Raw genomic sequence first — 13,011 nt, forward strand, 5'->3', positions numbered from 1 at the left:
GGCTGTCCCTTCTCCAGATTCTCATTAAAGGTACTAAATAGACAGATTTTTCTGTACTTCTACAAAAATACAATCCTGAGGAATAAAAAATTTTAACCATAGCCTAACCAAAACATAGTAAGGAAATCAGATTTGAGGAATTTAAAATCCTCTAAATAATCTATGAGAAAAGTCAACAGAATTACTGATAGCCATTTCAGCATATTAGTGCATCTTAAAACTAAAAGTATATCTCATTTTATGTGTGTATGCCCCTAGAAAAGCTATTTGATTTTTTTGGAAAATAATGTTCCCCACCTATATATATTTTGTTATTTCAAATATACTTTATCTTTAGTCTTTAATGTTCTCCAAACAGCAATTATTTCTAATGACCTCAACCTAAGTCCAACCATTCGCAAACAGTGTCCTATAGAATTACCTATGCCATTATTTAGAAATTACCTGTTTTTAAAATTGCAAAAAAGTGAAAGAAAAGATGATTTTGGTATTGGGGTAAATTTTGTTTCTATAAGAACTTATATAGTTGCACTTATATAGGTATTGGGGTAAATTTTGTTTCTATAAGAACTTATATAGTTATAAAGTTGCAATATAACAGTTGCAATATAACATAGCAATATAACAGTTGCTATGCTTAACTGTTATAAAAGTTGTTTCTTAGTAACAAATGAACTTAAGGGAAAAATTAAAGAATTCATTTTGATTTGTTACTCTGACTTTTTAAGAAAATAATGTCCATATGAATATATCTTACAGAAACTAAATAATCATTTCACCATTCTGTACTTTAATTCAAGTGTTTAAATATTCTTTGGGTAAGAATATAGAAATCATAATTTGCTTAAAAGCATTTTTTTCATATTACTTAATTCCTTGTCTATAAAGTAAATGTTGTAAAGGAAATGATAAAATATAGAAGGTTCACAGTTACTCAAATTGCCTTTCATGTACTGACTGTAAAAAAGGTCCCTTACATTTTCACAAATTCTTGTGAAATTTCAAGCAAAATACCTCAAAGTTTCCATCTTCTGTCTTACAGAACCAAGTATCAATGAACCATGCATATCAATAAGCCACTAAAAATTTGAGATAAAAAGACATTACATGTGCAGAATATTCACTTTAGTGGTCTGCAAAAATCACAGTGATGAATATGACTGAAGGCAAATCTGATTTTTAAACTTGTTAAGCAAACAAGGTAACTGAGCAAGCACTTTTATCTGTTTATTTATGAGTTAAAAAAACCATTTTCCTATGAATCTACAAAATTGTTAGAGCCTCCAATCAATCAATTGTCTATTTTGATTTGCTGGAGTCTTTTGCTACCTTATGACCTGTACAATTATGAAACTTCTCAATGAAGGGTGACGTGTAGTGAATGATTAGACAAGTTTAGTTGCAATCTATTTTGGGGATTAATTCTAACCAGAACTCACATGCTCCAATTTTTTCTTCCTGAAAAGTTTACAATATATTATAATTTATTTTTGGCAGAGCTGAATTACATAAGTAGAGTGAAACAGTATCTGTAAATCTTACTGCATGTAATACTGTCAAATAAAGTGTCAAATAAAGTCCAAGTTTCTGGCTAAGTAATCTTCCTTTTAAAAATATGCCCAATCTGATATTCTTTAAGCTTGAGTTTTAAATGAAGTTGTTGCTGTGAGCCCACAAAATGTGTTGTCTGGTATCATCCATAAAGTCAAATGTATATATGGACTATAAGTATAGTAAGCCCAAAATAAGACAAAACAATTGTCATCTACTCAGAGACTCAGTCTGACGATATTTTTCCAAATAAAAATGACAATAAAAAACACCATTATGTTTTCACTTGGCAAGCCAAGTATAATTCACCATTTTAATTTTATTCTATAAAATAAATATGCTTAATTATTATTTTTTACAAAGCAAGGAAGCAGTTAATAAATCTATTTATATACAACAAATATGCTGAAGTGGCATCTTATAATTAGTTCATTAAAACAAAAATAGTCTGAACTATTTTCCATTTTAACTTAAGAACATTTTATGATGAATTAGAATATGAGAAAAAAATGTTCCCAGTCTCAATCTAATTCTCACAGGAGGTCAAAGGAGACATTTCTTCAAATGAAATACATATTTTTATATATGACTTACAGAAAAATAACATCTTATAAGGCTGTATGAAGAAAAGATCACACATGTCAGATACCATTACTATGATCATTTTAATAACCTAACCACTGTATTGTAAAAGATAGTCACATGTCAATACTAACAATCAAAATTAAGTTTTTACACGGTGAGAGAGGCATGCTCAATTTTCAAGGTTTCATGCTGACAGAGTAAAGCAATGATACAGATTATTCAAAATGCCAAAGAATCTAAAAGGCACTGAAGTATGTTTCTTATAAATTAACATATTTTTGTTACATATAGAATATATTTTGTAATATATTTTTAGCAAATAAATCTTTTTAATTGCTTTTTACATGGGTTAACATGAAAATCCTGTAGTTCATATTCTAGGAGAGAACAGTGGTTAGTCAATGAAGAAAGATACACCAAAAGTATGACAGATAGATGGGAAGGATGGTCAAGTATTTAAAATTTCACCCAGATAATGCAGGTAATAGAAATTCCCCATTGGGGTAAAGAATATGTGATGCTATTAAGAGCATCCTAATAAATGTGAAGCTCAGAATTCTCTAGTTAAAAATGTAAGTGCCATCTTTTTGATCCACAAAATCCATGAAACCTGGATAAAATTCCTAAGAAAGGTACTGATTGTGTAGTAGTTTTCTCACTGATGGAATACCATTCATCTGTTGACACAATGGATAAATAAGGTGGTTATAATTTATACCATTGACAAAGGTTTGCTGTTGATGATAAGGTATATTTTTCTTTCTAGTACATGGTATTTGATTTTCATGTGTAGTCACATGTTTGTCTAACCTTCAATCAAAAGGCAAATAACAGATATCTGAAATTCTTTCAGAACACACATTTGATGTGCCTCATAAAATTCATGAATATATTTGTCTTCAGTGTTACTTCCAAGTTCAGAATCCAACATGCAGGATATACTAGTCTCCTTCTACCTTCTATACTGAAAAATCCTTCTTGAAGTATGTAAAATTGAGTAAGCAGGCCACAAAGCAGGATCTGAGCATTACTGTTAAATATATTACTATTAGTGTCAACTCACGCTGACAACTGAAAAAATGCAATGGATTACAGGGAAGGAGTATGGTAGAGCAGTATACAATTAGTAGCAAACCTACCCTCCCCAGCCTCCCAAGTTCTTATCTTTCTGGCTCTTTTTCATGAAAATTATATAAATGTTAACTCTGGCTCATTCACATAATCAGCACCCATATATTTATCTCTTCAGTGTACCTGGAGAATGGTCAGACTGGGAAGCTAAGCTACTGGAAGGTGTACTGCTGAGCCTTTCTTTCCATGGTAGTTTACTCACTGCTTTTTCAACAAATATGTACTGAGCATCTAATATGTTCCAGGTACTCTGTGGGCAAAATATAGTCAGTGGCCATTTAGAGAGCAATAGAATCTAATTTTTTTTTGTTCATTTTGAAGTTGAGATGTAATGCACATAAATCAATAATTTAGGACATGGCATATTAAAGCTACATCTCTGAAGCTGCCACCACTACACCTAAAAAATGCAAAGCATTTCCGTCTTTAATAACTTTACAAATAATCCCTTTTTTCCACATTTTATAAAAGTATGCTTTCGCTACAGATAAAATCTTACCAAGGTTTGTTTTATTCCACAAAAGGAAAACTGCTTCTACTCTGAATTTTCAGCTACATAAATGTCAACTACCAGTACACTAACAGGACAAGTACAGGGATTTTTCCTGATTTAAAGCCATTAATTCAAATTGGGAAAACTGCCCTCAAATATGAAAAAAACATAACTGAAGTGAAGGGAGCAAGACTGTGAAAGGCCTCCATAAATAAAATGTAATCATAATTTCCATTAGAATTAACATTTTTGTATTAACCAACAAATGAAAAAGCCATTCAAGATTCAAAACAACTCCTTTTGTTGTATCTCATTAATTTATACCTAAAAATCTAAAAGAAAAAACACTAACCTGGGCTTTCTAGGAAGCACCATCATATACTTTACCTATTACTAAGTATTCATGATATGCCAATGGGAGGCAATAACACAGCCTAGTTTAAAACAGCTTCCAAATTACAGATTTTCATCAATTTTGTTTGAAATGTTTAAAAACATGGACACCCAAAATCAGCTTGTTACTCTCTATAGTGTATTTCATATACAGTAGCAAAACTGAAACTGGTTAAAAGTATATCCAGAATATTACTCTCAAAATCACTGGCCAAGGTATGTCATAGCACTAAGTCCTATTTTACTCCAAACTTAGAAGTGTTGCATAATTTTTTTAAAGTTAAGATATTAAAGTTATACAGAGTAAACTTAAAAGGTGCAAATAACTAAAATCAACAAAATGAGGGTATTAAATTATTTTCACCAGCAATACTAACCAATTTAATAAACAATAGAGATTTAATATTAAGTACTTTTATTATGCAAAGTTATAAAGTATATCTTAATATTTCAATTCCTTAAGATTGTTCTGTTTGTATGGCTTTGAAAAAGCAGCAAGTCTGTACAAGTTATAATCTATAATTTTATTTGTAATTTTAAGAAATAAATGCATTTATCATCATAGCCATAATGACTGATGACTAGTTCCAGTGGCAAAATCTCAGCAGGAAACAGACTTAGCAATTTAAATGTTTTATAAGTTTTTGTAATTGAGGAAACTTTTCATAATCTGACATTTGTTAAAACCACTTATTAGAAATTATGCAGCACAGTAGCTGTGGAAATATGAGCTAGCTTCACAATTATAAAGTCAGCCTATGTAGCCCTTTCCTATTGTATATAGTGGCATAAACCCCACAGCGGCCTATCAGCTAACTGGCAGGCAGGGGGCTGCTCTATTCAAAGTGAGAGATACAAGCTGCAGGGCAAAAACCTGGCAGCTCCCATCTGACCCCACAATCCCCTACTGGTGACAGCTCCAAGCTCCATGGCAAATTAGGCCTTCTCATATTACAATTGGAGAAGACAGATTCCATTAGCAGTATCTGAAATTGAGTGGAGAGCTGCACTGTTATCAGACTTGACTCATAAGCACTGCTATTAATCAGAGCTATGATAGCATTTATATATTTCAAGCTATCTGCTGCTGCTGTGATATTCTGCTACAAAGGGTTGATGGGACTTAGGAAAGTGAACAATAGAGCTTTCTGGGAAAAGCAGAGTAAATCAAGAAAGTCTATGACTTCCGCACATTCTGAAGGGATTGTGGTTTACATAAATTTTCTCCCAATTGGAGATTGAGCTCTTCCTCATCTTACACATGGGATTTAGTTGTCACTCAATGGTAACAGCTGTGAAAAGGTGAAGCAGCCCACCGCTCAGAATACTGCCTTCGCTTTTAAAGCAATTAACCCATGAACAGGAGGATACCTGGTGATATCAAAGGGATTAGGCCAGGCAGTGCATTATTAACATTTCCTTGAACTAATTCTAACTCTGACTAGCTGTCAGAAAAGACTCTACAGTCTTAAAAAAGAGTTTTTACCCTGCTTTTTTTTCCCTTCAAAATGAAGTGCTGCTATTGGAGCCTAATAGGTCCTCTACTTATAAGAAAATGCAAATGAACCAAGCTCTTAATATGCTTAACCAGTCTGAGTCAATGCAAGTTTAATACAAGTATGAGAGAAATATATGATCAATTAACCGGGGATCAAGAAAGATATTCCCCTGAATGGAAATTAATGCTCCAGTACTTTCCATTCTTCTTCGACTACAAAAACTTGGTGACTATTTGTTACTTATGCATAGTTACCTCTGAAATTAGGAAGAGCTTTGTATTATTCTCTATGGCAATAATTTAAAATACTCTTTGAGCTGGAAACTCCAAATGTCCCTTAAGCAGGAGATTCTACATTCTCTAAGATATGGCATTTTAATTTTCTATTCTTTACTGAATGGAATCTTAACTGAAGCTTATGTAAGAATATGAGCAGACACAGTGCTCAGAATCAAGTGTTCCTTTTCCAAAAGTTTAATCAAATTAGTTTTAGCAGCATAATGTTTAGAAATATTAAACTTACACAAAATAAAATACTGGCACAAAACAATCTGCCAGAAGATATTTAAATATGACTGAAATTGGTTGCAAGTTCTTTGTAGCAAGCAGGTGCAGTTTCATATACTTTTAATTGCTATTAACATCCATATATTCCAGGTAACATGGCTGGCATTATGAGATCTGACTTCTTATTGTACAATGTTAATTGTTAGACAGTTTTTATGCAAATTTCCTGAGACAGTGTGTTTTAGAAAAAGTATTTGAAAAACTGTTCATTAATGGCTAGTGACTTTGTCTCAATTTCTTTAAGTTAAGCACTGAAATTTGATTATAAAGACTAAAACAGTTTTACTTTCAATTCACATGAGTACTCAACAGATACTGTTGAATGAACTCTTCCATAGTTCCATTTGGTCCATAACAGTTTGAAAAGGATATGCTGACTCTGAAGCCTGTCGAGAATATGATCCCTACCTTATAAGTACCAAAATAAATGCCCTCATCTGAGATCATATGCAATTTAAATCTTCCCTGAGGTAGAGAATTTTCATACAATGCTATCACATATTCATTTTTTTAGTGATACCAGAACATATGAAGTGTAAGCATGTTGATATTTAATGATAGTGATATCAGTACTCCTTTCTTATTAAGTACATAGGACATAGTTTGATAGTTCTTATTAGTTTGAAATTCAAGTATTAAGCATTGCTAAATAAGGTTCATATTAGTGATTTACATTACCTGTAACTTTTTAAATTTTGTATTAACAGGATTTGTGAATTTCAAATAGGACACTTTAAAAATCATGCTATCAAACTTAAAAATCATTTACTTCAATGGCCTTAACAGAGAAAATCCAAGTTCCTATAAATCACTAACTGTATTATACAGTCTTTAAATACACAGATGTACACATTAGTAAGATGCATGTTATTTCATATAAATGAAATGTATTAGATTGATGCATGCTTTAAAATACCTCTGAAAGGGACAATACATAAATAAATACATACTGAAACAGCTGCCATAATCTTACTATTTTGAATTCAATGAACTACAGTGACACATACAGCTTTCAATGTGCTGTTTTACTCATATGCTTTCTATATTAGGGCAAAGCAAATATAAATGAGTTCTTGCCAACCATTAGGAAAGATTGACAAAAAATGCAGTGTTAATGACATCTTACGGCTTTTAAAAGCAAGAGAAAGATGCGAGGAAAGCAAAAATTACATAGTAATTGGAAACAACGAATAAATTGTTCTTTCAATCTAAGTCATGTTTACTGAAAAAAAATGGAGCTTTTTACATCAACACATTTAAACAGAAATTTGCTTTTAAAATACGGTCTTTGTTTAAAAGGTACAGAAGGTCTTTATGTCCACCCCAAGAGCTAAATATAGTGAATGCTATGTGAACAATTACCTGAAAAAAACCTAAACCTGTTAAAAGAATTAATTTACTGCACACCAGTCAGCACTAATCCTACATGTACAGTAATGTTCTCTTAAGTGATGGGGGAAAGAAAGAATAAAACTGTTGCCTGGATCAAAACCCTTCAATATCCAGCAACAAAATACAATGATGATTTGGTCTGTAAATGAACAAAGTAGTTAAATGTCTCCTAAACAAATTCTGATAAATGAGTCAACCTGTAAAGGAGCACATTCACTGTACGCTAGGACTGGAAAAAAGCTGTCACTGTAATGGCTGTACAAAAACAGTGTCCTGCTGTTGGGTTTATAGTCACAGAAAGAAGGTTTTAAAGGTTAAGTTCAGGTCATACAACAAATGAAATTGTAACAAGCCAGCTGACATTGTATAATGTCTTCTTCCACTCAATCAATAGGCTACTGTTAGTCCTATTACCAGAGATGGCCTGCTCTTTCCTGAAGGGTGTCTATTGTTTGACAAAACAGATTTGCTACTTGAACTAGGTTATTCCCAATGGACATGTACCTTGTCAATTATTTGTATTCAAAATAATGAAGCATTTTCATATTAAGATGTATGTAAGAGATAAAATTGTTAGATCCTTTTTCTGAAAGAAAGCAACTTTTCAAACGTACAATATGACTAAAACCACTCAAATATCCAATTTAGTCATGTTAAGAGTTTGATTTAAAACATATGTCAGCAAGCATACAAATTTATCACAAAGACTGCATATATTTTAAAAAGGGTCACAGGCTGGTGTGCTATCCTCAAAACCATTATAATCAAGCATAATAATAAAACTATTTCAAAATGTGGACAATTCAAAGGAAAATTATTGTCCAAAGTTATCTGGATTCTGTAAAGATAAAGATTTTTATATATGATTCTTACAATGGTTTTCATGTGGAATAGCACCCACAATTATTATATTGAAAAACATGAAAAAGTTTTAGAAAATGAATCACTTTTTTGCATAAAAGCTATTTACTTACTATAACATTTAAATATATGTATTATAAGAATGATCTTATAAAATAGAGATGAAACATCAAAATAAATACAAGTATTAATTTTCTTTAAATGTCTTTGTCCTAACTGTGAAAATTAATTATTCATACATTCAACACAGGAAGGTAAGTTCTAAATTTCCCAACCTAGATATTTAAAAATAAAAATGATCAGTTTTTCTCTCATTGGAAATAAAGGCAGGCTCTTGATTATAAGACTCAGAAGGTACAATTCTAACAAAGATTATTCTAATAATTTAGAAAAAGAAAGTATTCATAACATTAATCAATCCAAGCATTTCATACTTAAAGATCTGGCTATCACTGAAAACTTATAAAACTGAAATAGAAACAAATTAAATAAAATAGACAAAATTTTAGTAAATGATCAATAATTACAACATTTGAATCTAAAAGCTTTTTATAAATAGATTTAAAAGTAAACTTTAGCCATAATTATGTTAACTTTAACCTTTCTATAAATAATTAAGAGGGAATTTTAAATGAATTTAGCCAAAGGGCAGTATTATAACTAAAGGAAATTAAAATATTAGTATTTAAAAATGACATTTGAAATTGTCTATTCAAATTATACTGTATTTACATAGAAAATTTGTTTTTATAGTAAAACCTGCAGTAGTTTTTGAAAGAAGTGTTTTAATTTGGTTTTCTCTTTGCAGGAATTATAATTTGTATTTTTCAACATAAGTTAGTTAAGAATAAAGGAGACAGAAACAACAAAGACAAATGAGTTTACCAATATCCTAAATTAATGACCAGTTTTTTTAAAAGCAGGGTAGCCTTCCAAACTAAGAAAGCCTTTTATCAGTGAAGTAGGGTCTAATTTGCTTATCTTCCCTACAGCTAAAATGGAACAAAAAGAAGCCTTACTAAAACCACAGCCACATCAATTTCCTTAGTAAAAAGCCTCATTCAAAAAGTATGCAAGTGCATATTTTGAACACAATGTAGTTAGGTATTAGCTCTAGACTGATAGGCCCATCAGCAATACTCTAATTAAATGATATTTACCATTTACCAAAAGATGAACTTCATATTCCTGAATTAAACTGGCCCACCTGCAACTTCATAAAATGACAAACCTTATTAGTTCTGCCTAACCATAGAACTGGGATAATGAACTGGTGACACCTTCACTTAATTGTATCAAACACAACCAACTGTGGTCAAATGCATATGAAATTACCGTAAATTAAGTAAGTGAAATTACATGAGTGATTAGGAAAACCATTCAAGCGACAAATTTTTTTTTTAAGTGTATGTACCTGGGCCATAAGAAAGCTATGTCTCCAGTTAGTCAAAAATTAATTTTAACTCATCAACTACTTTACCTGAAAACGGTGAAAAAAAGTAATGACGCAGCTACTGCTCCAAATAAGCCACACAGAAGATTGACTCGGTAGGCAATTGAACCAAAAGGAAATAGGGTAATTGCCAGTTTAGCCACCAAAGTGAACAAAGGATAGCCAGGAGGATGGGCAACCTATGGAAAAATTAGCAACAATTAGGTTTGCATCTAGTAAAGGAAGATCACGCTAGCTTTAATTGAAAAGTAATCCTTTCTCAGGCCACTTATAAAGACTAAAAGTCAATGACTAAATGTTTGCATAGTGGTTTTCTATTGTAATCCTCTAGTGCCAATACAAATAAATATTTTCTTTAGTGGATTTGGCATCATCTATCACATGATGTGTCACTTAGAGAAAGGGTGACGTATTTCATTGTCAGTTCTTAAGCAGTTTGTTCTCTGGGTTCACAGTACATTAGGGTCATTTAAAAGGCTATTGAAAAAAAGCAGGTTCTGAAATACCGTATTGGTTAGGAAGTTGAAAGACCACACTGCTATCGGATTACCACCATGCTGACAGTCCTAGGGTCTTGCCTAAAGCGATCATGCACCACAATAAAGTTTATTAAATAATAAACTTATTAAAACTGTTAACCCGATTTATTTTATTCTCCATAGCTTATACAAAATTTGGGGTGATAATAAGCCAGCTACTGTACATATAGTTAAGGCTTTGCTTTATAATTTAGTTTAATTGGATTTAAAATTTAAATTGTCACATACTGTACTTACAAGTTACTAAAAACTGGGGTTTGAAAATAAATTAATCTACTTTACTCCACGCTTAATTAAACTTTCTTAATTCCTAAAACTGTTAATGAAAGCATTGATTAAACAATAAAACTAATACTTACTCCAAGCTCATGTGCGGCTGTGATCAGTTCCCCTGTGAAAAAATAATGTAAAACCAATAATTACTATTAGGAAATGACACTCCTCCAAAGTTTTCAAAATCCAAATGCTTGCACTGGGGTTTTACATTAATTTGACTGGATAAAACTATAAATCTGTAGAGATTTAACAGCATGAACTAGTCTAAGAATATTTTCTCCTTTAGGGTCTTACTGAACAAACTATCTTTGGTAGTTTTTAATAACTGGTCAGTAGTAACATAGGTGAATTCTAGTTTTTAAAAATGCTTATTTCCCTCCTGAAAGTCATATACACTTGCAAATATATAAAAACTCTTATAGAACATTAGTGTAATATGCTGTATTATCCCTCTAAGAACTTAGTACAAACTGTTTATAAAGATGCAAGCTTCATATGTAAAATGTAAACATCTGAGGTTTGGACATTCCATAAAATGTGCCATTCTGCCTTATTCTGGCATTTGAATACTTCCTCTACATTAACTAGGTTGGATATCTTTAAATGATTGCCAAATGCTTATAGCTCCAGACATTTTGGTAAGCTCAATTACCTTTTTTTCAAACCATTAAATCATATTATTTACATAGTCTTTTGTAATTCCTCACCATTGGTGATTATTTCTAAAATTATGATGCAGTAATTCAATGCCTACTTGTTAATATTTTAAGTATCCAGGGCCCAGGAACTATTTCCAAGTCATCCTGCACACTGTGTTAAGAAATTGATCAGTATCAACTGATGGCTTATAAAAGTCACTGTTATCTGTTAGGAAATATCTATTCTATATCTTTTAATGCAAAAGTACTCTCTATTTTAAAAGTTTTACTGCCCCAGCCCCGATTTAGACCTTTACCTTTTTTGGCCTGGACTATGGGAATACCCTTGACAGCCTTTTAATTTCAATTCATCCTCATATTCAAATCACTTATTACTGTCAACCACCCCAACCTCACAAAAAGGTTGGACGGTATCCCAGTCTAAAATTTCTCAATGGCTGCTCTCCACTTACTGAAGTTCAGATTTCTCAACATGACATGCAAACCCTCTATGGCTTCAACGTCCCTTTACAAGTCTTTTATGAAACCAGTGCTCACCTCTGTCAAGTCTGATTACTCACTGTTTGCACCTCTTATCACTCATTTGCACACCCAGCATTCTCTCCTGAATTCTTCAAGGCCTACTTCAATTGCCACGTTCTCAGTGACACCTCTTTCCATATGCCCTTCCACACCCTCCCTTATCAGATTAATCACTTCTTCCTCTTTCATAGCACTTGCTCGAACCGCTCTATTTACTCAGCTTACCTTATATTCTGGTTAGCTGTTTTCATTTCTGTCTTTTCCACCAAATTGAAAATACCCTATCCATTTCAGGACCTGTCAAAACATCACCACCTCTACCTCCTCTGGCCATACAAAGAATCTAATTTGAACCCTGCACAGAGATTGACAAAAAGATGTATCATATCATCAACCTTGCTCCTCAGACACCCATACCTTAGGTGAATGACTGCTTGCACCGTGAGAGCACGAGGGGTACCCAGGACAGACATTGCTCACATCAGTCACTTAAGGGCACCTTTTAAGCTTTCTGTAGACATTCAAGAGCACCTTAGAAACCAAAAGCACTTTTTGCAGCTTACATACTTTTAAAAATTGTCTGTAGTCTAAAAACGTTTAAAATAACTTCCCTTTGTAACTACTGTCAAGGATACTTCAGTGTTACTCTAGAATGGGTTAGTTCTATCTTCAGTTCTAAACTGTTTTAATCAGTTTTTCTTCTATTTCTGTTGTGATGAAGCACAGTGAAGTTCAGATTTTCAAGGTCCCTATTCATTCTCCTCCATTTAAAATGTATTTAGGATTACATTTAACATTAAGAAAAATAGCCTATTTTTCTCTAATTTCCTAATGAAGAGTCAATATGCAGTTATTCTTTGCTGGAGCTCTTGTTGATAAAAAAATTTGGAACATGACAAACTTCCATCACCAACTCTTTTAAAATGTTAAACTAAAATCTAAATAGTAAAGACACGACTACTCAGTTTGTTAAATACATCCTTGATAAAAAGCTAATGGGAAACACTAATTCATAACTGAGTACAATAAAGAGAAAGTGAATAGTTAAAATAAATCCAGAGTCCTTGCTTCCTCCCAACCCTTCACACTAG

The 13,011-nt window shown here is 32.2% G+C and overlaps 1 protein-coding gene across 6 annotated transcripts in view; it reads right to left on the reverse strand.

The window, feature by feature from the left end:
- The window catches only part of TMEM260 (transmembrane protein 260), a 76,631-nt gene that overhangs the window by 60,795 nt on the left and 2,825 nt on the right, over nt 1–13,011 (reverse strand). For all 6 annotated transcript variants that reach the window (XM_036918631.2, XM_036918621.2, XM_036918642.2 and 3 more), the window contains 2 exons: nt 10,823–10,854; nt 9,952–10,103 (listed from right to left, as the gene is read on the reverse strand). In XM_036918631.2, the coding sequence (XP_036774526.1) occupies nt 9,952–10,103; nt 10,823–10,854 (184 nt within the window). The remainder of the gene's footprint in view (nt 1–9,951; nt 10,104–10,822; nt 10,855–13,011) is intronic.

The sequence above is a fragment of the Manis pentadactyla genome, chromosome 11 (genome assembly GCF_030020395.1).
Source record: "Manis pentadactyla isolate mManPen7 chromosome 11, mManPen7.hap1, whole genome shotgun sequence".
In the NCBI taxonomy this organism is placed as follows: Eukaryota; Metazoa; Chordata; class Mammalia; order Pholidota; family Manidae; genus Manis; species Manis pentadactyla.